The sequence below is a fragment of the Bufo bufo genome, chromosome 3 (genome assembly GCF_905171765.1).
Source record: "Bufo bufo chromosome 3, aBufBuf1.1, whole genome shotgun sequence".
Taxonomy (NCBI): domain Eukaryota; kingdom Metazoa; phylum Chordata; class Amphibia; order Anura; family Bufonidae; genus Bufo; species Bufo bufo.
The window spans coordinates 686,588,978-686,614,666 of record NC_053391.1 but is presented as its reverse complement, the minus strand read 5'-3'; the positions used below and the strand labels follow the sequence as shown (position 1 = coordinate 686,614,666).

The 25,689-nt window shown below is 48.9% G+C and overlaps 1 protein-coding gene across 4 annotated transcripts in view; it reads left to right on the top strand.

Moving 5' to 3' along the window:
* C2CD3 (C2 domain containing 3 centriole elongation regulator) overlaps positions 1 to 25,689 on the top strand; it is a 71,366-nt gene that overhangs the window by 1,815 nt on the left and 43,862 nt on the right. For all 4 annotated transcript variants that reach the window (XM_040426520.1, XM_040426518.1, XM_040426519.1 and 1 more), the window contains exons 2-13: positions 3,851 to 4,120; positions 4,282 to 4,439; positions 4,524 to 4,687; positions 6,271 to 6,488; positions 9,178 to 9,316; positions 11,748 to 11,906; positions 13,410 to 13,554; positions 13,648 to 13,790; positions 14,954 to 15,154; positions 15,753 to 15,862; positions 25,002 to 25,120; positions 25,225 to 25,356. In XM_040426520.1, the coding sequence (XP_040282454.1) occupies positions 3,851 to 4,120; positions 4,282 to 4,439; positions 4,524 to 4,687; positions 6,271 to 6,488; positions 9,178 to 9,316; positions 11,748 to 11,906; positions 13,410 to 13,554; positions 13,648 to 13,790; positions 14,954 to 15,154; positions 15,753 to 15,862; positions 25,002 to 25,120; positions 25,225 to 25,356 (1,958 nt within the window). The remainder of the gene's footprint in view (positions 1 to 3,850; positions 4,121 to 4,281; positions 4,440 to 4,523; positions 4,688 to 6,270; positions 6,489 to 9,177; positions 9,317 to 11,747; positions 11,907 to 13,409; positions 13,555 to 13,647; positions 13,791 to 14,953; positions 15,155 to 15,752; positions 15,863 to 25,001; positions 25,121 to 25,224; positions 25,357 to 25,689) is intronic.

The window sequence follows — 25,689 nt, the reverse complement described above, 5'->3', positions numbered from 1 at the left end:
CCGGCCCTGCGCTCCGGTACCGGAAACCCACGTACTGGGCGCACGGAGAGGTGCTGGTACTCTCCAGGGCAATTTTTGGAAGTGGCGGTACTGAGTACCGCCGCGTTCCGGCCCACTTCAAGCACTGGTGTAGTATGGAGGAGGAGGAGGACATTGGTGTATTATGGAGGAGGAGGAGGAGGAGGACATTGGTGTAATATGGAGGAGGAGGAGGAGGACATTGGTGTAATATGGAGGAGGAGGAGGATGAGGACATTGGTGTAATATGGAGGAGGAGGACATTGGTGTAATATGGAGGAGGAGGAGGAGGAGGACATTGGTGTAATATGGAGGAGGAGGAGGAGGAGGACATTGGTGTAATATGGAGGAGGAGGAGGAGGACATTGGTGTAATATGGAGGAGGAGGAGGAGGACATTGGTGTAATATGGAGGAGGAGGAGGAGGACATTGGTGTAATATGGAGGAGGAGGAGGAGGACGTTGGTGTAATATGGAGGAGGAGGAGGAGGACGTTGGTGTAATATGGAGGAGGAGGAGGAGGACGTTGGTGTAATATGGAGGAGGAGGAGGACATTGGTGTAATATGGAGGAGGAGGAGGACATTGGTGTAATATGGAGGAGGAGGAGGAGGACATTGGTGTAATATGGAGGAGGAGGAGGAGGACATTGGTGTAATATGGAGGAGGAGGAGGAGGACATTGGTGTAATATGGAGGAGGAGGAGGAGGACATTGGTGTAATATGGAGGAGGAGGAGGAGGACATTGGTGTAATATGGAGGAGGAGGACATTGGTGTAATATGGAGGAGGAGGAGGAGGACATTGGTGTAATATGGAGGAGGAGGAGGAGGACATTGGTGTAATATGGAGGAGGACATTGGTGTAATATGGAGGAGGAGGACATTGGTGTAATATGGAGGAGGAGGAGGACATTGGTGTAATATGGAGGAGGAGGAGGACATTGGTGTAATATGGAGGAGGAGGAGGACATTGGTGTAATATGGAGGAGGAGGAGGACAACATTGGTGTAATATGGAGGAGGAGGAGGACATTGGTGTAATATGGAGGAGGAGGAGGACATTGGTGTAATATGGAGGAGGAGGAGGACATTGGTGTAATATGGAGGAGGAGGAGGACATTGGTGTAATATGGAGGAGGAGGAGGACGACATTGGTGTAATATGGAGGAGGAGGAGGAGGAGGACATTGGTGTAATATGGAGGAGGAGGAGGACATTGGTGTAATATGGAGGAGGAGGAGGACATTGGTGTAATATGGAGGAGGACATTGGTGTAATATGGAGGAGGAGGAGGACATTGGTGTAATATGGAGGAGGACATTGGTGTAATATGGAGGAGGACATTGGTGTAATATGGAGGAGGACATTGGTGTAATATGGAGGAGGACATTGGTGTAATATGGAGGAGGACATTGGTGTAATATGGAGGAGGACATTGGTGTAATATGGAGGAGGACATTGGTGTAATATGGAGGAGGACATTGGTGTAATATGGAGGAGGACATTGGTGTAATATGGAGGAGGACATTGGTGTAATATGGAGGAGGACATTGGTGTAATATGGAGGAGGACATTGGTGTAATATGGAGGAGGACATTGGTGTAATATGGAGGAGGACATTGGTGTAATATGGAGGAGGAGGACATTGGTGTAATATGGAGGAGGAGGACATTGGTGTAATATGGAGGAGGAGGAGGACATTGGTGTAATATGGAGGAGGAGGAGGACATTGGTGTAATATGGAGGAGGACATTGGTGTAATATGGAGGAGGACATTGGTGTAATATGGAGGAGGACATTGGTGTAATATGGAGGAGGACATTGGTGTAATATGGAGGAGGACATTGGTGTAATATGGAGGAGGACATTGGTGTAATATGGAGGAGGACATTGGTGTAATATGGAGGAGGACATTGGTGTAATATGGAGGAGGACATTGGTGTAATATGGAGGAGGACATTGGTGTAATATGGAGGAGGACATTGGTGTAATATGGAGGAGGACATTGGTGTAATATGGAGGAGGACATTGGTGTAATATGGAGGAGGACATTGGTGTAATATGGAGGAGGACATTGGTGTAATATGGAGGAGGACATTGGTGTAATATGGAGGAGGACATTGGTGTAATATGGAGGAGGAGGAGGACATTGGTGTAATATGGAGGAGGAGGAGGAGGACATTGGTGTAATATGGAGGAGGAGGAGGAGGACATTGGTGTAATATGGAGGAGGAGGACATTGGTGTAATATGGAGGAGGAGGAGGAGGAGGAGGACATTGGTGTAATATGGAGGAGGAGGAGGAGGACATTGGTGTAATATGTAGGAGGACATTGGTGTAATATGTAGGAGGACATTGGTGTAATATGGAGGAGGACATTGGTGTAATATGGAGGAGGACATTGGTGTAATATGGAGGAGGAGGAGGAGGACATTGGTGTAATATGGAGGAGGAGGAGGAGGACATTGGTGTAATATGGAGGAGGAGGAGGAGGACATTGGTGTAATATGGAGGAGGAGGAGGAGGACATTGGTGTAATATGGAGGAGGAGGAGGAGGAGGACATTGGTGTAATATGGAGGAGGAGGAGGAGGACATTGGTGTAATATGGAGGAGGAGGAGGAGGACATTGGTGTAATATGGAGGAGGAGGAGGAGGACATTGGTGTAATATGGAGGAGGAGGACATTGGTGTAATATGGAGGAGGAGGAGGAGGAGGACATTGGTGTAATATGGAGGAGGAGGAGGAGGACATTGGTGTAATATGTAGGAGGACATTGGTGTAATATGGAGGAGGAGGAGGAGGACATTGGTGTAATATGGAGGAGGAGGAGGAGGAGGAGGACATTGGTGTAATATGGAGGAGGAGGAGGAGGAGGACATTGGTGTAATATGGAGGAGGAGGAGGACATTGGTGTAATATGGAGGAGGAGGAGGAGGAGGACATTGGTGTAATATGGAGGAGGAGGAGGAGGACATTGGTGTAATATGGAGGAGGAGGAGGACATTGGTGTAATATGGAGGAGGAGGAGGAGGAGGACATTGGTGTAATATGGAGGAGGAGGAGGAGGACATTGGTGTAATATGGAGGAGGAGGAGGACATTGGTGTAATATGGAGGAGGAGGAGGACATTGGTGTAATATGGAGGAGGAGGAGGACATTGGTGTAATATGGAGGAGGAGGACATTGGTGTAATATGGAGGAGGAGGAGGAGGACATTGGTGTAATATGGAGGAGGAGGAGGAGGACATTGGTGTAATATGTAGGAGGACATTGGTGTAATATGGAGGAGGAGGAGGAGGACATTGGTGTAATATGGAGGAGGAGGAGGAGGAGGACATTGGTGTAATATGGAGGAGGAGGAGGACATTGGTGTAATATGGAGGAGGAGGAGGACATTGGTGTAATATGGAGGAGGAGGAGGAGGACATTGGTGTAATATGGAGGAGGAGGAGGAGGACATTGGTGTAATATGGAGGAGGAGGAGGAGGAGGAGGACATTGGTGTAATATGGAGGAGGAGGAGGACATTGGTGTAATATGGAGGAGGAGGAGGAGGACATTGGTGTAATATGGAGGAGGAGGAGGAGGAGGACATTGGTGTAATATGGAGGAGGAGGAGGAGGAGGACATTGGTGTAATATGGAGGAGGAGGAGGAGGAGGACATTGGTGTAATATGGAGGAGGAGGACATTGGTGTAATATGGAGGAGGAGGAGGAGGACATTGGTGTAATATGGAGGAGGACATTGGTGTAATATGGAGGAGGAGGACATTGGTCTATTGTGCTGGTCGTGGACTTTGATGTTACGTCACATAAGATGATCCTTTTTTCAGGGGCCACAGACGTCGCTCCGTCCACCTCTCTCCCGCCGCTCGTAGAGGGTCAGCTTCGCTGTATTTTGAGAGTGACCGTCAGTAAAATCCTATGGACGACCCCCAGACCCCAGCGTTCTGTCCATGTGAGGCTCCGATGGTGGGGAGAGACGACCAACGGAACCATCTTCCACCCCAGGGACTCCTCACAGACTGATCAGAAGGAGGTTAAAACCACAACCCGCTACGCTGTGCACTGCGGACCCAAACAGCTGACCTCGTACCTGACAGGTGAGCCGCCGGCCTACACTTGGAGAAGCCAGAATCTGCTGAATGCGGTCTACTGTTTTTGGGCAGGGGACTTGGCATTTGGCAGCCCCCATCGTGCAGTAGGGGGTATATATAGTGGCGGGGACTTCTCTCACTGCTCTCTCTATTCTTACCCTCTGCAGATATGGGGGCCCTTGTTTTGGAAGTTCTGACCAGACTTGACCACCTTGCTATCGGTCGTGCTCAGATCAGCGACATCTCGCGGCTCTCCCCGACACATCCACTCAGCGGCTTCTTCACCATTGTCTCCCCGACATCGGAGAAACTGGGAGAACTACAGGTAACCAACCATTTGAGGTTTGCTGTAACGGATGTCTGACTACACGTCCCTGCCAGCTGCGCCTCAACTGTCTCTCCGCTCCAGGTGTCCGTGGCTCTGGAGCCTCTGTGTGAGAAAAACGGTGACAGTGGCTCCATCCTCAACTCCGATGTCAGCCACGAAACAGCTCCATCAGGACACCGATTGCAGCCCAGCAAACTGTCTGCAGGCCGCACAGGGCCCGAGAGCAGCAGGGCCGCCACACCCAGGTAATGTGCTGTCTGCTGTGGCTGAAGGGCTGCTTATTAATGGCATTGGCCCTTTAAGACTGGCTTCAGTCTTAAAGGGCCAGTGGCTCAGAAGCACTATATAAAACTTAAAGGGAACCTGTCACCGGGATTTTGGGTATAGAGCTGAGGACATGGGTTGCTAGATGGCCGCTAGCACATCCGCAATATCCAGTCCCCATAGCTCTGTGTGCTTTTATTGTGTAAAAAAAAAAAAAAATTGATACATATGCAAATTAACCTGAGATGAGTCAGAGCTTGAAAATATGACTCTTCTCTGGTCACACAAGTAAGATATGACTCTTTTATGTTAATTTGCATATGTATCAAATCGTTTTTTTTCCACAATAAAAGCGCACAGAGCTATGGGGACTGGGTATTGCGGATGTGCTAGCGGCCATCTAGCAACCCATGTCCTCAGCTCTATACCCAAAATCCGGGTGACCGGTTCCCTTTAAAGGGATTATCCATCCCCTATAATGCCTGGGCACGGCTAAGCTCCATTCAAGTGAACAGAGCTTAGCCCCGCCTAGGCCACTGATACTAGTCGTGATGTCACTGGGCCTGAGGGAAACCGAGAGAAGGCAGCGGCGCTCCTGGAGCGCCGCAGCCTTCTCAAACAGCTGATCAGCGGGGTTCCCGGGTGTCAGATCCCAGAGGATAGATCATCAGTTTAAAAGAACTGCAAAACCCCTTTAAGGACCAGAAACATGTTCCCCCTTTGTGTTCCAGCAGTCATAACTTTTTTTTTTTTTTTGCGGGATTAGTAGTAGATTTTTTAGGAACCGTTTTGGGGTATATATAGTGTAGTACATAACTTTTATTTTATTTTTAGGGGGAAAGATTAAAAAAAAAACAGCAATTTTAACCTTATTTTGTGGAATTTATTTACAGCGTTCACTGTGTAGTATAAATAACATTATTATGTGGGCCCTTACAAATTTCTATATATTTTTATTATTTTTCCTTTCCTCCTGCAGCTGTCGGCTCCAGACTGAAGGAGAGGAGGGGCAGCTGCTTTGGATGCTCAGATCTCTGATTTGGTAGCCGCTAGAGAGATGGGCCTGGATTGAAAGCTGGCATTCCAAGGTTTCAAACAATACCAGAATGACAACATTATCTTCACTACATGGGGAGATATCGCTGTTAGAAATCAGGATGCAGTGGAAACAGCTTAAAGTGAAAGCAGGTTTTATCCCATTTGTTCGCAACTGGATTTCTAACTGTGATATCTCCTGCTTATATTGGGCTAATGCTGTCTGATCTTGTATAAAAGTCTGGAATGCCAGCTTTCAAACCATGCCCATGTCTCTTGTTGCTACCAATCCAGAGATATGAACAGCTAAAGCAGCCCCCCCCCCCCCCTTCCCCTGGGCTCGGCCAGGACAGTTAAGTGCTTTTCCCAGAGCCCGAGCTGAACTCGGGGAAAATTGTTAGGTGGTTAAAATTGTAAGCAAATTCTGTGCAGATGGATCTTGCTGCAGATTTGTAGCCGAAACATCTAACTCGTGCAGTTCTTACAGTGCATAGCCCTCCACGGCACTGACTTATTCCTTGCCTTCTAGGGGCAGAGACCACTTGTACTTCAAGGAAAACGCAGAACCAAATCGAGGTTTGGTTACAGGATCCGAAGATCCCCTGAGTGATGATGGTTACAGATCTCAGAGACTCCCCTCTAAGGACAAGACGTCGGTTATTCCTTTTACACAGGAGAGATCAGCTGATCAAACCAAGGGTTATTCCAATGTGACCACTGGACCTGCAGCCAAGGACCTGCTTACAGGTTAGAGACCTTCAATGCCTGTGTCCACCGCTGAACCCTGCTGTGTACACATTGGACACATACACTCATTGACAAAATAGGACACAGAAGACCTGGGGTATAACTGCTGCCACTAGGAGGTGACACTACAGGTGAAACTCGAAAAATTAGAATATCGTGCAAAGTTCATTTATTTCAGTAATGCAACTTAAAAGGTGAAACGAACACATGAGACTCATTACAGGCAAAGCGAGATATTTAATACCTTTATTTGTTATAATTCGGATGATTATGACTTACAGCTTATGAAAACCCCAAAGTCACAAGCTCAGGGGGTATGGGTTAATTAGCTGACTGGAAATGAGCCTAGAATATTGAACCTTTTCACAATATTCTAATTTTAAGTTGCATTACTGAAATAAATGAACTTTTGCACAATATTCAAATTTTTTTTCGAGTTTCACCTGTAAGCTGAAAAAAAGTGTTGGCACCTGCTCCTAGCTATAACCCTCCTTCAGGCACGGAACTAATCAGTTTGTACCGAATCAGTAAAGCAGCAGAAGACAGACAGTAGCAAACAGCCAGAACTGGAGATGGACCAGAACCAAGAACAGGTGAGACCCATCAGTAAGCGCCTTCAATGACCTGGGTGGGAGCCGTGTCCTTCAATGAACTCAGCGAGAAAAGGATTTCACAAGTAAGCACAAAAAGTCCTATTTTCTCTCCATCTAAACATTGGGGGATGTAGAAGACCGTGGAACATTCCAAGGCAGTACCATGGGAAGGGACAAAAAACCAGAACACAATCTGTAAGGCTGGCCATAGAGTTCCAGACTGTATGTAAAAGATGCATCAGGAGAGGGATGTGGAAAGGAGGCCAGTCAGAATAGAATGGAGACATCACAGCACCCCGTGAGCTGTACATGTACAAAAGAAAACGTCTGCGGTGTCCTCCATGGAGGTGACTGATATCAACGGATTCTCTGAAAGAGCATTATCACTGCATCGTAAAGCAGTCGCTTTAACACCCCCGTTCTCACGGATCTATGTCATGGTAGAGAAGGCCCCCCATGTAAGCTGGAGGCTATAAAAGAAGAGCAGTGATGCGGTAGGGCAGGAACAGTAGGGCAGTAGCGCCCATTCAGTCACGCGGCTAATAGGAGCTTGTGGTAAGAGTGTAGCCGTGCCATATCACACCCAGGACAGTAGGAAGACCATCGCCCGTCTATTCACGACTGGTGGCAGCTGCATAAAGAAAGAGAAATGTAGCTGCCTAGAGAGACCGCACGCGCTGGCCCGGAAACACGCAGTGATGTCACCATTAGTTCGCCCATAGAGAGTATAGAGGAAGAAACAGCAGAAGTACTCCCTAAGGAGAAAGGCGTTTCGGTTTGCTGGTGCACGCAGAGCCGCCGTGGCTTGTCATATATACTTTATCAAGAGAACACGTGATTGCCTGGCGGAGACGGTATAAATACCAGACAGGTACTCGTCAGAAGGAGCAGGAGAAGGAGTACCCTGTCGATAGACAGAGGTAAAGCAGAGGCAGAAGTATGGGGGCTCGTCAGAGACAGCATCCCGCAAGGACCCCACTTGTTGAAGGGAGGGAATGTGGTTGTCTGAGGTACAATTCAAACTGGACAGCACAAATACTGCGCCTGCGGAAGGGTGTGATGCAGTTGCACAGTGCAAAACAGAACTGGGAATGCCTGTCAGAGACACTATGTAGCTTTAGAACAGGTATTCCCTCTGAGAAGGGGTTAATGCGATTGCCCGATGCACGTGAAAACCGGGTAAGCTAGACAGATATAGCCTCTACAGATAACACAACTGCTCCACCTGTTAAATGAGGAAATGGGAGAATTTTGAGAAGACTCAGCGGTGCCATCAGCACAACCAGACCACCCGATGAAGGGGGTAATGTAATTGACCAGAGCCATCAGACCTGAATAGGTTGCCAGCAACAGCATCAGGTGCAATCACAAATACTCCACCTTGGAATGGGGGTAATGTGGTTTCAGCCACAGCATCGAGCGCCAAAACTCCACCTGTTGGAGAGGTAAAGCAGTCGACAATTGCCATTGAAATGAGTAGGTCTGCCAGCGACGGCATTCACACCCGAACGGAGTAGGATTGTCAGCTGCAGCATCAAATGTTATCGCAAGTAGTACTACGCTTTTAGTCTCCCTCGTATCGCTACTAGGGGTGACCAACTGTCATATGCGATGGATCCCCGATTACTACACCAGTAGTTGGGGCAGTGTGTCCTTCGCAGCAAAGGCAGGATTGAAGCGCTCACCAGGAGGCCACCATACTCAAACCCAACAGAACCTGGTTTCATCACTAAAGACGACCCGGTTCCAGTCCAGAGCAGTCCAGGGTTCTCATTCATGACAACTCTGCAAACGAAGGTGATGGTGGCTGGCGGTCAATGTCTAGTAGTCAACGATCTCCAACCAAGAGGTACACTACCCAAAAGTAGCCTCTGAGAGCCTTTTTATAGGGCAGTGAGGGAAGCACTTTTACACCCTTATAGCAAGACCCAGTGTCTAATCAGACCATCACTTAATATTTCCATATCTGTGCCACATTTGTACAAATCAGACACTTCTATCTGATTGCGATACATACACTATAATGTGTCCTTGCTGGTTGTCAGAATTGATTGTCAGACTTTTATTCTAATAAAACACGTGTTTCTGTATTTCAGCTCTCTTGGATCAAGGCAGCAAACTGAGAGATGCTATGGTTGAATCGGCTCTGCGATTAGACCCCCAGACTGACATCGATGTGGAGTCGGAGCGGCCCCCTGTCCCGGTTAGAGACCATTATAGCTCACGAGCTCTCAGGTGATTGGCTTGTATATCAATGACACAAGTCATTATTTTATTCCAGCACAGCATTGGACCCCTATAAGGGGGCGAGAATGTCCCTCTGCGGCGGAAGATTGTGAACTATATGTCGAATGTCAGATATGGGGACACATGACTGATCAGAATGGCATACACTTCAGCCACCTGTGATCAGGAGCATCTGGCTACTTCTCACTTTATGTTGAGGGGGTAATAACAAGTTATCCCTATCCACAGGATGGGGGATAACTTAGATCGGTGGGTGTCCAATGCCTGGGATCCCCAAGAACGGGACTGTGTCTCCTCTGTATGAATGGAGCGGCAGTCAAGCATGCATACTCCTGCTCCGTTCATCTGTATGAGACTGGCAGAGATAGCCGTGTGCTGTCACAACCAGTCCCATAGTGGGAGCGGCAGTGTGCATGCTCCACCAACACTCCATTTAAATGCGGGACACTGGACCCCCCACTGGTTGGGATCCCAGTTGTTGGACCACCATTGATCTAACAGCAGGGTGGATTTTATTTAAATCACTAGTCAGTAAGGCTTCATTGTAATCCTAGTTTTCTACATAAAGACTAATTCTTGCTGGTATAACTTATAATATGCAAGTAGATTTTTAGAATAACAACTTTTCATATTCGGTTGATTCTGCATTCATAGGTTTGTGGAAGTTAGGATTAAGGTCTTTTTCTCAACTCTGTTCATGTTATAACATTTTTGCTGTGAAGAAGAGGCATGTGATCTCTGCTGAGTCAAATTCAGTTTTGAGAACTGCAAAAGTAAACCAAGCATCTGTGATAATATCTTGTAGGCAGAGAAACTGCCCAATAATCGTACAAAAACCTCTGGAAGAGCAAGACATTGTGAATGGACAGAGGGGGAAACTAACTCTCCTTAGAGCACCTTAATCAGACTTATAGGCCATACCTGTTCCTCTGGAATTCTGGGAGGGAAGGGATGCAAATGAGCTCTGAACAGGCTCTGCCTCTGATGCCACCAGATGGAAGGCAGCCGTCCTATAAGTCAATGTTCATCTCTTAAAATAAGCCTTGAGACAAGACTTGGATAGTAAATAAGCCAGCACCTCATCTGCAGACAGCTGTTCCGGACACAGGCCTCCTACCCAGTTAAGCCAGTACTCTCTGCTCTGCAGATGAGGTGCTGGCTTATTTAATATCCAAGTCTTGTCTCAAGGCTTATTTTAAGAGATGAACACTGACTTCTAGGACGGCTGCCTTACATCTGGTGGCATTAGAGGCAGAGCTTGTTAAGAGCTCATTTGCATTTCTTCCCTCCCATTGTGAATGGATTAATGGAATTTATTTACCAGAAAAATTTAACATATACAGCCTTATTCTACATAATTAAAAAACTAATCTTTATTTCATGATGGAATAACCTTTGGATGGTAATATATTTTCCTCAAAAAGCATTTTATATAAAAAAAAAATATCAGATTTAAAGGGATTCTGTCATGAGATTTGAGGCCTATAACCTAAACATATGGCCAGGTCCCTACTAATAACCTGAATCCGAAATGGACCTTATTAAATGTGCCTGTGGCTCTATTAGCACATAAAACAGGTTTTTATAACCTGTCACTCACGTACCAAATGTGTCCAAGGGGACATCTTATCATGCAGGGTGCCCGGCTGCAGCCGCCTTCCGACTAGAAATAGCCGCCCTCCCTTTCAATAGAGCCGCCTACCTCACCTCATCGCCGCCTCCGAAATCGTCCGCTCTCCTCAGCCAGATCCCGCGCGTGTGCGCACTAGGTATGACTAGAAATAGATCAAAAGGGAGCCTCTGTAGAAAGGCAGCCTGTGCTCTCCGAACATCTTTGCACCCGGCTGTAAGAGGTTGGATGGCTGCAATAGGGCGGTCAAGGCAGGTTTGAGTGAAGTGCGCCGGCTGGTGCATGCGCACTTCGCTCAACAAGGCCGATGCCAGGAGTCCGCACGGGCGCATCAGGTTATACCTAGTGCGCACACGCGCGGGATCTGGCTGAGGAGAGCGAACGATTTCGAAGGCGGCGATGAGGTGAGGTACGCGGCTCTATTGAAAGGGAGGGCGGCGATTTCTAGTCGGAAGGCGGCTGCAGCCGGGCACCCTGCATGATGAGACCCTGCTTGGACACATTTGGTACGTGAGTGACAGGTTATAAAAACCTGTTTTATGCGCTAATAGAGCCACAGGCACATTTAATAAGGTCCATTTCGGATTCAGGGTATTAGTAGGGACCTGGCCATATGTTTAGGTTATAGGCCTCAAATACCCAGCCCCTAAGATCTACCGGAGAGCCTTCCGCTCTGGCAACTTCTGCTATTTCCGAATTTTATTTTATTTTTATTTTTTAAATCATACATTTTTATCCACACTGTCTAACAGTTATTTCCTAAAATTTGAGCTTTCTGTTCACCTCTAGGGCAGCTCCTGAGACCCTCCCAATGACTATCGATCACAACCTCCTAAATGCCCACAAATCTCTGACGAGCAACGGTAGGATCCTGCCACCCGCAGACCACACTCTTCCTGAATTAGAGCTGAACAGTGATACCCGGGCCATAGAGCTGCTGCTGGGCAGGTAAGAGTTAATATGAGATCAGCTCATCTTGTCAATGAAATTCTGTGAAGATGGCCCCCTTAAAAGGTGTTCTCACATCAGAGACAAATACTTTAAGAATTGCCCTCTGCAGCAATCGGCTGTTCACTGGCGGACAGCTAGTTTTTGCGCCGGGGAATCCTTGGCCAGGCAGTCATTTCCACCACAGAGTAAGTGTCCTATTACCTGGCAGCCATTAAGAAAAGCATATAATACAAGGATGGATAGAGTGTACCAGAATGACATTCATTCATTGCTCTGCTAGACTTATATCAAGCTGGCAGCTCAGGGGGCGTGTCCTTTCTGCTGCAGCTTAGGGGGCGTGCCCATGCTCTTCCTATCACAGCTCAAGGGCGTGCCCATGCTCTTCCTATCACAGCTCAAGGGCGTGCCCATGCTCTTCCTATCACAGCTCAAGGGCGTGCCCATGCTCTTCCTATCACAGCTCAAGGGCGTGCCCATGCTCTTCCTATCACAGCTCAAGGGCGTGCCCATGCTCTTCCTATCACAGCTCAAGGGCGTGCCCATGCTCTTCCTATCACAGCTCAAGGGCGTGCCCATGCTCTTCCTATCACAGCTCAAGGGCGTGCCCATGCTCTTCCTATCACAGCTCAAGGGCGTGCCCATGCTCTTCCTATCACAGCTCAAGGGCGTGCCCATGCTCTTCCTATCACAGCTCAAGGGCGTGCCCATGCTCTTCCTATCACAGCTCAAGGGCGTGCCCATGCTCTTCCTATCACAGCTCAAGGGCGTGCCCATGCTCTTCCTATCACAGCTCAAGGGCGTGCCCATGCTCTTCCTATCACAGCTCAAGGGCGTGCCCATGCTCTTCCTATCACAGCTCAAGGGCGTGCCCATGCTCTTCCTATCACAGCTCAAGGGCGTGCCCATGCTCTTCCTATCACAGCTCAAGGGCGTGCCCATGCTCTTCCTATCACAGCTCAAGGGCGTGCCCATGCTCTTCCTATCACAGCTCAAGGGCGTGCCCATGCTCTTCCTATCACAGCTCAGGAGGTAGTTGAAATATGAAACTGAGCATGTGCGGCCACCTCAGTGAGCAGGTCAAAGAAATAAGAAAAAAAAAATCTAACAGCAGGGGGCGCTACACAGATACATTTTATTGAATAGCTCTGTGGCTATGCTAAATTTTTAATTACAAGCAATTACAAAAGTATTCAGATCCAGGGACTGGTTTGAAGACTGTAGAATATTTTTCCCGGGACAACCCCTTTAAGCAAACGCTTCTCTTCCCCTTTGTTTGATCGGTGGAGGTCTCACTTTTGATATTTCCCTATGACATACACTTTAAGTATAAAACCTTCACAGGAGCTGCAGTCTGATTGGCTACTATTGATAAAAACTTTCTTTTTTTTATATCAAAATGACCCAAAGATTCTAACTTTGGGTCCCAGTGTTTGCACCCCTCCAGTCTCAAGGACAGCATCTACAATGCAGCTTTTATTTTTATTTTTTTTTCCCTGTCAGCTCCCCTGTGTCCATCCGCCACTTCTGGGATGGGACTGGCTCGCCCCCCGAGTCCATAGCAGATAGTGACTTCTACAACGAGAGTGAACTCGGCGATCCCCTCTATGACCAGAGCCTGCTGGAGAATCTGTTCTACAAGGCACCGGTGAGGACCAGGAGGGTCCGCTTGTCAGGATACCCCATGTGCAAGTATGGCTGCTTAAAGGGGAACCTTTTACCACTTGAATTTTTTTTGCAGAAATTGGAGGACAGTTCCAGCGACGTCGTCAGTGATGACGATCTGTCTAAATCAAGAAGGAAGAGAACAAAAACTGTGAAATCTGAAAAGGCTGATGAGCGTAAATCAGCTCCATGCGACGCAGAGAAGGAACTCTCCTCCAGGTGATTTCTTTAGTCCTAGAGCACTAGGTAACTGTAGATGGGATTCCTTCACTTTACATGCTTTCATTTGTCATGGGTGAGGCTTCATTTCCCCCCCCCCCCCTCCCCCCCAGGGTTTAGCCGCCTCACCTCCCATTCTGAGGCTTCCCTCTTGACACACAGGAAGTGACCCCTCAGCCAATCACTGGCCGAGATGGGTCACTCATGTCGATAGTTATTGGCTGAGCGGGCATTTCCTCTGTGCCGAGAGGGACCAGGGAGGAGAGACCACCGGCGGGGGACGTGACAGCATCAGAGTGCCAGGGGATGAATCAGGTGACTACTTCTGCTTTGAATTTTTTTTTAACCATTCTGAGCCTGTTGTAAATACCCATAGGACAACCCCTTTAAACTACTCGCATGATTACTGGTGTAGACCATAGGAATGGTTGGGCAGTGTATATACAGGAGAATATGCTCCTGACAGATCCCAAGGGGTTGCTCTCCTTATCGATTGACTTAATTGGGGGCTCTGTAATGCTCCATTTGAGGATTTACTGGCCCAGGGTGATATGCGCTGATCTCGGGACCAATCCTTGCCGCCTGACATTGTCTTGTGATTTAAACCCCGGCTTACTGCAATGAAAGGCGACAATTAATTGCACCAGAATCCTAAAGGGGCTGTCTCACACTTCAGCAAATGGCATTTATCATGTAGAGGAAGTTAATACAAGCCGCTTACTAATGTATTGTGATTCTCCATATTGCCTCCTTTGCTGGCTGGATTCATTTTTCCATCACATGATATATGGCTTGTTTCCATGGTTACGTCCACCATGTAATCTAACAGTGGTGGCCGTGCTTGCACACTATAGAAAAAAGCACTGGCCTCTCTAGTAACCGGGACCATAGAAGCACACACAGGCTGGCGTGCAAGCACGGCCACTGCTACTGGATTACAGGGTGGTCGTAACCATGGGAGCGAGCCGTGTATAGTGTGATGGAAAATGAATCCAGCCAGAGAAGAGACAATATGGACAATCCCAATACATTAGTAAGTGGCTTGTATTAACTTTCTCTACATGGTAAATGCCATTTGCTGAAGTGAGACCAGAGCAGCGGGACCTGAACGGAATTTCTCAGGTGAGTGTTAAATAACATAGCAAAATACTGTCACATTGCAGATCCCCGGAGCGACCAAGCAAAACTGGGACAAGATCTGAAGCGGTTGACTTGAGTGTTGATCGGCTTGCACATTTGGGTCGTATGCATGCAGCGCGGGTCATAGTCCAATCCCTAAAGATCCAACGAGAAAGCGACCAGGTGACATCCAGCAAATTAAGCAGGAAAGGGAAACCACCACGTCCAGCACCAGCCATCAAGCGGTGAGTCGTGTCACCTACGAGCAGGAAAGTGTCACCTGGTAATGGTGATTTCTGCCCTCATAGGAATCGTACAGGAAAAACAAAAACCCTCCATTATGGCTATGCCACCAATGTCATGTGCGGATCCTACCTCTAGGACTATCTCTAGAATGGAGCCCCCCAAGGTGAACGCCAACGCACAGCGCATGCACGGCCGCCATCCATTCATTTATACGGGAGTTCCAAACAATAGCTGAACACTGGCTCAGCTACTTCCAGCAGTCCCATGGAAGTGAATGGAGCGGTGGCCACACTTGCGCGTTGCACTTTTCATTCATTTCTATGGGACTTCTGAAAATGGGCAAACACACTCGCTCAACTATTTTCAGAACTCCCCTAGAAGTGAATGGAAAGTGCACCGCGCATGCCTGGTTCTGTCTGGTTCACTCTGGGGGCCTGTTCTAGAATGTCTGACATTGGTAGCATATCCTAGAGATACGTATTACACCAATGTGTGAGGTGACACAACCCCATTAACTGTAAGCATGGCCATATGTTCTGATCGGAGTCGCAGTCTGTAATGTGTCGTCTTTTCCTTTTTTCTTTTTTTTTCCGGCAGGACTTTTTTTGTGGAATTCCATTTTCCAGTGTCCTCTAAGGACAAAGACGGAGAATTGCCAGTGGCCACAGAAGTAACCCGGCTGGTGTCGAACAAGATCACAAATGGAGGTAAGTGGCTTCCATCTCCAGATTGTGCTCCTTACAATGTAGGATGAAAGACTCTACGTAGCAATATTGCCTTGCATCGTCAGCCTCCTGGATGTGCCTCATTTGTATGTGTTCCCTGTGAGTCTGCCTCCCTTCAAATATATCTCGATCAGGTAATTGGCATCTTGTGCCCCACTAGTATGTGAGATGTATGGAACCTGGTTAGTGAGGGCTGGCACGGATGTACAGCCTATAAAGGCAGCGTCCTCTATTCCAGCTTAGATACAACTGTTTCAGCCCATAGGGATTAACTGCTTTATGGACCCTTCAAAATGTTACGTCCTCTAGTATAGGATCCATAACCTGGTCCGACCATGCTCCAGTATCTTCTCAGATTTCATAACGATTCAATCATCCCCCTTTTATTCCTTGGCAACTACCAATTGTCCCTACCTTCTACTCAATCCCAAATTACAGAAGCACTCCTGGAATATTTTAAACATAATTCTACTCCAGACATCCAACCCACCACAATCTGGTGCGCTCATAAGAGGTCACCTCATACGTATCTCATCTGATCTAAAAAAGCAAAAACGCATGCTCACAGAACAGTTATGCGCAAAGATAACAAAGTTAGAATCTTTAGACAAAGCAAACCCCTCCCAAGCTATTAGTAACCAACTCAGAGGCCTAAGATTCGAACTTTACCAAAATACGTTTGAACACAATTTAAGACGGTCAAAAGCAAAATTTCTCGCCCAATTCCTTGGGGGACACAGGAAACCTTGGGTATAGCTCATCTCCCTAGGAGGCGTGACACTAAGTGAAGACTGTTAAGCCCCTCCTCCACAGCTATACCCTCAGCCTGGAGAGAGAGACTGCCAGTTTTTTGCTTAGTGTCAAGGAGGCAAGACACTCTCTGCTCTGCAGAGCTGTCTTTGCTAAAGATTTTATTTTTTATTTTCAATTTTTTTGCTTTTTTTCAACAGGGACAACAGAGTCGCAATAGACCTCTCTGTTTTCCCGGGGTTGAGCTGCGCCAGTGCGGCTATCCGCACTGCTGCCTCCCCCACAGAAGAAAAGGAGGACCAGGGCAGCCCAGCTCCCCTGCATCCCGCCAGCACAAGGGTCGCCCGCCTGCAAGCCCCTCTCCAGCTCCCTGCCACTTCGGTGCCAGTGGCTGAAGGGGCGTCCCTGCTGGATGGACAGAGGGTGAAAACGTCGATTGGTGAGGTGGCTGTGCAGCCGTTCCTCCCCCCCCCCCCATTAGGGCCCTGATCCTGCTGTCCCCTCTGCCTGACCTTCATTGTCGATTACAATATACAGCTCTCATAGCTGTGAGTCCTGCGGCTCCTTTGTGTGTGGGGCAGAGCTGAGCGGTGCTCGAGGGGGAGGGTTACAGCGCAGTTTACCTCAGGTGCGGCGGCCGTGGGGCCGCCTTTCGTTATCTCGGCTAGTACTGCGGCTGTGTTGAACTGCCGGCTGACATTCTGACAAGCACACGCTCTTGTCCGGCCACCGGTGTGCGTTCGCCTCCGCTTATTTGGAGGTGGAAGGGGGACAATATTCTGTGGGGTTTTCGGCGGCATGTATTTTTTTGAATCGCGCACGCGAAAAGTTTCATCGGTGCGCGGAGCTTCGTTCCGCTTCCCCTGTGCATGTTAGGCTTCAGTCAAGGGGCGGACGTCTCTTCTCCCGCTCCTCACTAGCCCCGCCTCCTCTTCGTGCCTGCCTGCTCTCAGGACGGATCATTTTTACCTCAGGTGTTGCCGCTGCCGTTTTGCGGCTGCTGTTGCCGCTGCTGTTGTCGCTGCTGTTGCCGTCCGCTCCCACTGTGACCTGGTAGGACTGTTGACCCCTTCTAGCTCTGCAGCCCTCTGGCCTGAACGTTTTGTATATTACTTCCAGCCAACATGTCTGACCCCTCAGTGCCTGCTGGTCCTTGGTATCATACCTGCACCGCATGTAAGGCGCCCCTTCCTCAAGGGCAGCCTGACCCGCATTGCTCGGCTTGCAAAGCCCCATTACAGGGTCCGCCATCTGCTGTGTCACCCCCTGGCCTCTTGGATCCCCCTGACTGGGCTAGATCCCTTTCCCAGGCTGTGGTCAGTCTCACTAACGTTGTGGGCCGCCTTGCAGATGCATTGCCCTTACCGCAGCCGGATAATTCCCCTGCTGGGCCCTCCGGGTCCGCTACCTTAGCTGACCCGTCTAAGTCTCTCTCTCCAGGCGACACCTCCAGAGCCCGTCAACCCCAGAAGCGGTCCAGGGCGGAGCACCTATCATCCTCGGATGCTTCGGTATCACCCCCAAGGGTGCGCCCTCAGTCGGGCCCTTCCTCATTACAGGATATGCCCTCTAAAGGGGAACTAGCCGATTCTGATTGGGATATGGACTCGGCCTTGCCTTCAAAGCTGACTTCTGCCGTGGGCCATCTTATTAACAATATACGTGATACCTTTAAGATTCACGATGACCCTCCTAATTCTGACAAAAACCGTGTTTCCTTTTTTCGCCAAAAACAGGCGTCTGCGGTTTTTCCCCTCCACGCTGACTTCTCGTCGGTGGTTTCTAAGGCCTGGGCCCGTCCTGATGCCCGTTTTACCCCGCCTAAGAAGTTGGATATCTGTTATCCATTCCCGGCGGATTGCATTACAAACTGGGCGTCACCACCTAAAGTCGACCCCCCTGTGGCCCGTTTGTCCAAAAGCACGGCTATTCCCGTTGCAGATGGTTCTTCCTTACAATCCACTGAAGATCGCCGGATAGAGGCCATTACAAAGGGTATCTTTGCAGCCTCCGGTTCCGCCCTCAGGCCGGTCTTTGCCTCCGCTTGGGCTGGAAAAGCGGTTTCAGAATGGGCGTCTCAGCTGGATCAGGAGCTTAAATCCGACGTCCCTATTCAGGACCTCCGTGCTCTAGCCCAACTTATCGTTCAAGCCGGCAAATTCGTCTGTGAAGCATCCCTTGATGCGGGGGCTCTCATAGCCCGTTCGTCTGCCCTGGCCGTTTCGGCTAGGAGGGAGCTTTGGTTAAAGGTTTGGACGGCGGACGCCACGTCAAAGCGGTCTCTTACTGGCCTTCCCTTCACTGGTTCTCGATTGTTCGGGACCCGCTTGGATGAAATCATCTCCGAAGCCACGGGAGGGAAGAGTACACATCTTCCCCAATCCAGGACTAGGAGCACCACTCGAGGCCGTCCCACCTTTTCTCGCTTCAGGTCTTCCCGCAGGGTTCCCACACCTCGCACCACTTCAGGTCCATCCTCTAACCCTGTCCAAGACAGACGTAAGAAACCTTTTTTTCGGACCCAGCCCTCCTGGCGCAAGTCACAGCCTGCTCGCCCTCCCGCGACCAAGCAGAACCCTACCTGAAGGTGCGCCCCCACCCACCCGGGTGGGGGGACGTCTCCTCCTGTTCAGGGACTTCTGGCAGGCGCACGTCTCCGACGCCTGGGCTCTCGAGGTGGTGTCTTCCGGGTACAAACTCGAGTTTGCGTCCCTCCCCCCAGTTCGGTTCTTTCGCTCCCGGGATCCCCAAGGAGCGGCCGATTTCTTTACTGCCACTCGCACCCTTCTGGACAAAGGGGTCATCGCTCCGGTTCCTATGGAAGAAAGATTCAAGGGGTTCTATTCGAACCTTTTTGTGGTCCCCAAAAAAGAAGGCTCGGTTCGTCCCATTCTGGATCTAAAACGGTTAAACCGTTTCCTTCGTCTTCAGCGGTTCCGGATGGAGTCTCTCAGGTCGGTGGTGGCCTCTCTGGAAAAAGGGGAGTTCCTGGCCTCTATCGACATCCAGGACGCCTACCTTCATATTCCAATCGCTCGGTATCATCAGTGTTTTCTGCGCTTTGCAGTGGGGTCCGACCACTACCAGTTCATTGCCCTCCCCTTCGGGCTGGCGACGGCCCCTCGCGTTTTCACAAAGGTCCTAGCCCCTGTCCTCGCCTTACTTCGTTCCAGGGGAGTTTTTCTTCTTCCATATTTGGACGATCTCCTTATCAAGGGACCCTCTCTGTCACTGACATCTGCCAGTGTGGACCTCTCGCTACAAACCTTACGCCGGTTCGGTTGGATTATCAATCTTCCCAAATCCTCTCTTGTTCCATCCAAGCAACTAATCTTTCTGGGGATGCTGCTGGATACAGAGGCAGCGGAGGTTCGGCTTCCGTCAGAGAAGCGCCAGCTCCTTCATCGGTCGGTTCGGAGCCTTCTGACCCACCGCCATCCTTCTTTCCGGTTCAGCATGCGGGTCTTGGGACAAATGGTGTCCTGTTTCGAAGCAATCCCCTACGCGCAGTATCACTCCCGCACCTTTCAGACTGCCATTCTGTCTGCCTGGGACAAGTCCCAGGAGAGTCTGGATCAGCATTTTCCCCTTCCCCCCCCCAGGTTCGTTCCTTTCTCCTCTGGTGGTTGCGGACCCCTCTCCAGGGGAAGTCCTTCTTGCCGATAACTTGGTGGGTGATTACCACCGATGCCAGTCTGCGGGGTTGGGGGGGGGGGTGTTTCCTCCTCGGTTCGTACAAGGCACTTGGTCTCCATCGGAGTCCAAACTGCCGATCAACGTTCTGGAGCTGAGGGCGGTTCTCCTCTCACTCCGGCATTGGACTTCGCTGCTTCAAGGTCACCCTGTTCGTGTCCAATCGGACAATGCCACGGCTGTGGCATACATAAATCATCAGGGGGGCACTCTCAGCACGGCGGCGATGAGGGAGGTGTCTCTAATCCTTCGCTGGGCGGAAGTTCATGTTCCAGCCCTTTCGGCCATTTACATCCCGGGGGTGGACAATTGGGCGGCGGATTTCCTCAGCCGGACGACGATCGACCCGGGCGAGTGGTCTCTGCACCCCGACGTCTTCGAGTCTCTTTGCCTTCGTTGGGGTCGTCCGGACGTGGATCTCATGGCCTCCAGATTCAACCACAAGCTTCCCACCTTCATGGCCAGAGCCAAGGATCCGGACGCTTACGGCGCGGACGCGCTCGTCCTTCCCTGGACAGGGTTCTCTCTCCTCTACGTTTTTCCGCCCCTGCCTCTTCTTCCACGAGTCCTTCGGAAGATCGCGGCGGAAGGCACGCCTGCGATCCTAATAGCCCCGGATTGGCCTCGTCGTCCTTGGTACGCCGACCTTATGCTGCTCCTGGCAGACGCTCACTTGCCTCTGCCTCTAAGAGAAGATCTCCTCTCTCAAGGGCCGATCTTCCACCAGCATTTAGGGTCGCTACGTTTAGCGGCGTGGCTATTGAAACCGCAGTCCTAACGCGGCGGGGGTTTTCTGCCGACGTGGTCCGTACCATGATTCGTGCGCGAAAACCGGCTTCGTCCAGGATTTATTACCGAACCTGGCGGGCCTATTTGAACTTCTGTGAGACCTTGGATGTTCATCCCCTTCGGTTTTCTCTTCCCACGATTTTATCCTTCTTGCAGTCTGGTCTAGACTTGGGTTTGGGTCTCAGTACCCTAAAGGGTCAGATCTCAGCGCTTTCGATCCTCTTCCAGCGCCCTCTGGCTCCGCTCGGTCCAGTTAAGACCTTTCTTCAGGGGGTTACTCACTATGCTCCCCCGTATCGCGCTTCCGTTCCATCTTGAGATCTTAATGTTGTGCTAACGGCTCTCCAATCTTCTCCTTTCGAGCCTCTGCGTAGGGTTTCCCTTCGCTTGTTGTCTTGCAAAGTTTTTTTCCTTGTTGCCATCACGTCTCTTCGGCGTGTATCTGAATTGGCGGCACTTTCTTGCGTAGAACCCCTCTTGGTTTTTCACCAGGACAAGGTGGTTCTCCGCCCGGTTCCGGATTTCCTTCTGAAGGTGGTGTCCGCTTTTCACCTAAATGAAGATATTGTCCTTCCTTCTCTGTGCCCGTCCCCGTCTCATCCTCGGGAACGGGATCTTCACCGTCTGGATGTTGTTAGGGCTCTGAGGATCTACTTGGATGTAACTAGACCCTTTCGGCGCTCGGATTCTCTATTTGTGGTTCCGGAGGGTCCGCGCAGGGGGCTGGCGGCATCTAAAGTGGTTATTGCCCGCTTCATCAAGATGGCTATTGCTGAGGCTTACCGTGCTAAGGGCAGGGAGCCGCCCTTTGGTGTTACCGCTCATTCTACCAGAGCGGTCGGGGCTTCCTGGGCTCAGCGAAATCGAGCTTCGGCTGAACAATTGTGTAAGGCGGCCACCTGGTCTTCTTTGCACACTTTCACCAAGTTCTACAGGGTGAACACTTATGCATCGGCGGATGCTGCTTTGGGCCGCCTGGTCTTGCAGGCGGCGGTGCCTTAATGCATATGGTGTTTTAATGCATCTTGGGTTTGTGGTCCCTCCCTATTTTTGGACTGCTTTTGAACGTCCCAAGGTTTCCTGTGTCCCCCAAGGAATTGGGCGAGAAAACGAGATTTTTGTATAACTTACCAGTAAAATCTCTTTCTCGCTCTTCCTTGGGGGACACAGCACCCACCCATTGTTTTGGTTGCCCTGACGGGTGTTTTGACTTGTTGGTGTTAATTTGGTTGATCCTTGCCTTTGTTTTAACTACTTGGGCACATAACTGGTAGTCTCTCTCTCCAGGCTGAGGGTATAGCTGTGGAGGAGGGGCTTAACAGTCTTCACTTAGTGTCACGCCTCCTATGGAGATGAGCTATACCCAAGGTTTCCTGTGTCCCCCAAGGAAGAGCGAGAAAGAGATTTTACTGGTAAGTTATACAAAAATCTCGTTTTTACGCGCAAGGAAACAGAGCAAACAAGATACGAGCCTACAAAGTCAAATCCTCATTAAATAGGGAAAAACTACCATACATTTATAACTCCAATAAGGAAAAGGTAATTAACCCCCAAGAAATAGCTAACACTTTTGCCAATTACTATCGTAATCTATACAATCTTAAAGACAACAAACAAACTCCACAGCCAACTCCGGACCTAGCGGGTATTTCACTGCCCAAACTCTCCCCAGAACAGCTAGAACAGATCAACAAACCAATAGATACCAATGAAATATTGCACATTATAAAATCAACCAAAAGTAATAAATCCGCAGGCCCGGATGGACTATGCAACGAATATTTTAAAACATTTGGAAATATCTTATCTCCTTTCCTCTTAACCACATTTACCCATATAATGTCCACTGGAAACATACCACCAGAAATGCTCCAAGCTACTATTGTAGCTATTCCCAAACCAGGCAAATCTCCCGACACCCCCAGAAAATTTCCGCCCGATCTCCCTTTTGAACGCCGACCTTAAAATATACTCAGAACTACAAGCCAATAGATTAACGTTACTTATTCCCCATCTTATTCATCATGACCAAGTGGGTTTTGTCAAATCAAGACAGGCCCTAGACGGCACCAGACGTATAATTGACCTCCTCTACTTTTCCAGGGCAAAGCGGATGCCTTCTCTGCTTCTGTCTCTGGATGAGGAGAAGACATTTGACCGAGTGCTTTGGGGGTATTTGGAGGCAGCTATAAGTGCATTATACTCTAAACCATCCGCTAATGTCCTTATCTAACCAATTCCAAATAAAAAACGGAACAAGGCAGGGATGCCCCTTATCTCCCATCATTTTCGCACTGGCAATTGAACCTCTAGCAGAAAGTATTAGGGCCCATACACAAGTAACAGGTATAAAAATTGGGGAAACAAACCACAAAATCGGTCTATTTGCTGATGATATAATCCTGGTACTAACCAGGGAAGAATAGCGGCCCCTAAAAATGTTCATCATCCCACAAATACTATACCTATTCCGTAACCTCCCAATCTCTGTTCCCATAAATCCAAAAACGACTTCTTAAGTTTGTATGGCAAGACAAAAAACCAAGAATCCAAGCAGAGGTAATGTACCTACCCATTGCCACAGGGGGACTAGGCTGCCCTTCTATAATTAAGGACTATAGGGCGTGTATTTCAGAACAACCAGACCGACAAGCACTGGGTTACAATCGAAAACTATATCATGGGTGTAAAAAAAAAATATATTTTTTTTTTTCCTTTCAAACCCACTATTGGGAAAAACTCGCATCCCAAACTTGTTTCCCACTATTCAGGCCGCATTCGAACTCTGGACCCTATTGACGACAAAATTGAAACGTATTAATATCTCCTTTGCAGATATTCCCCTGGAGGCGTTGGGGAGGTGCATCCCAGACTTAAGGATTTATAATTGGACCGAGCTAGGAATTAAAAACCTGAGTCAACTTTACACTAATAATATTTTAAGCTCCTTCACAGACCTATCATTGAAATGTAAGATTCCCCCATAGGAATTTCTACAAGTACTTACAAATCAGACATTTTTTGTCTGGGGTGGGCCTCCCCATATCCTCTGAAATCTTCCGAAATCCTTTAAGTACCCTCAAGGCTCTATCTCTCAGCTATCACCTTATGGCGGAGAGATTAGACTCACCACTGACCCCTTTACTAAAAAAAATGGGAATCTACATTAAGTTAGAGCAATGGGAAACTGCATTCTCTATTATACGGGTTTCTTCTAAATGTATAAACCATCTTGAACACTCCAGGAGATTCCTTTACAGATGGTACTATACACCCTACAGATTATCTAAGATGTACCCCCTATCATCCCCCGTATGGTGGGAATGCCGAGACATCAAACCGATCTGGAACTCAATTAATCTAATTCTTAACTCAAATATGGAATCTCCCAATCTCACTATCTATAGCTCAGGCCTTACTCTCCGTGGATTTAGACTTATTTCCCCAAACTATTAGAGTAGTTGTCACTCGTGTAATTGTGGCTACTAGAATGAAAATTGCCTACGATTTGGAATAATCCAAACCCTCCTCCACTGACGGAAATGATAAACGCCGTCAACAACAACGGTCTGTATGAAATGTTCAATGCTTCCATATCCAACAAACGAGCCAAGTTTGAACTCGCATGGGATTATTGGCTTCACTCCAAATTTAACACCGTCCTGACAGATAGGTGAAGTATGTCAGCAGTGGTGTGCAGCATGTGAAGCAACAACTCCCAGCATGCTTCGGCTTTTGGAACATGTTGGGCATTGTGGCTCCAGAACACTTGGAGAATCCGTGGACCTTTTTCTAATTCCTCCATCGGTCAAAGCATAGCCATCCCCAGGTGTAAGCTTATCCCTTTCTTTATACGTAATCACAGGTGTCTTCGCTTTCTCTTCTGCAGCTGTGAAGTTCCAGCAAAGATTTGTGTTCCCGATCTTGTTCCATGGACTAATGATCCAGCACTGGTGGAACTCCGGCCTGACCTTCCGAATCTATATGAGGAAGAGCACCGAGAAAAAGGTATAGTTCCCATAAGGCTACACCTGATTTACAGCCTCCGTTTTCTCTCACCTCCATCTTTACACTTGTGCAATGCGATACGGACCTGATATTTGTCCTTGCAGCCCGGACTTCTTGGCTCGGCCATTCTGTCCCTCCGCGATGTTCTCCGGTCTCAGGATCTCTCCGTCTCGCAGACACTTCCAGTGCGTTGCTTGGAGAATCAGCAGCAATTAGAGGATGTGGGGCCCCTGAAGGTAATGTCTGTGCTCATTTCTTGAATTACATGTTTTTTTTAAAAAATATCCCTTCTAAATTTTAATTTAAGTCAAAAGTCAGTGAGATGGTGAAATACCAGATTGTGCTGTGGAAGCTGAATGCAAAAAACGCCATTTGTCACCGAATTATCAGCATTAAACCAGCTGACCGCAGCATCTGCACATGCCACCTGAACATAATGCTTTTAGTCCTAAATAAGCTGGTGGGTGCAACAAGGGAGGTGCTGTTGCACCCAGAGGGTCCACTCCCTGTCTGCTTTGCTGCACCCCCACTGCTAAGACTGACAGGCTAGGCAGTGAAAGCATATTCAT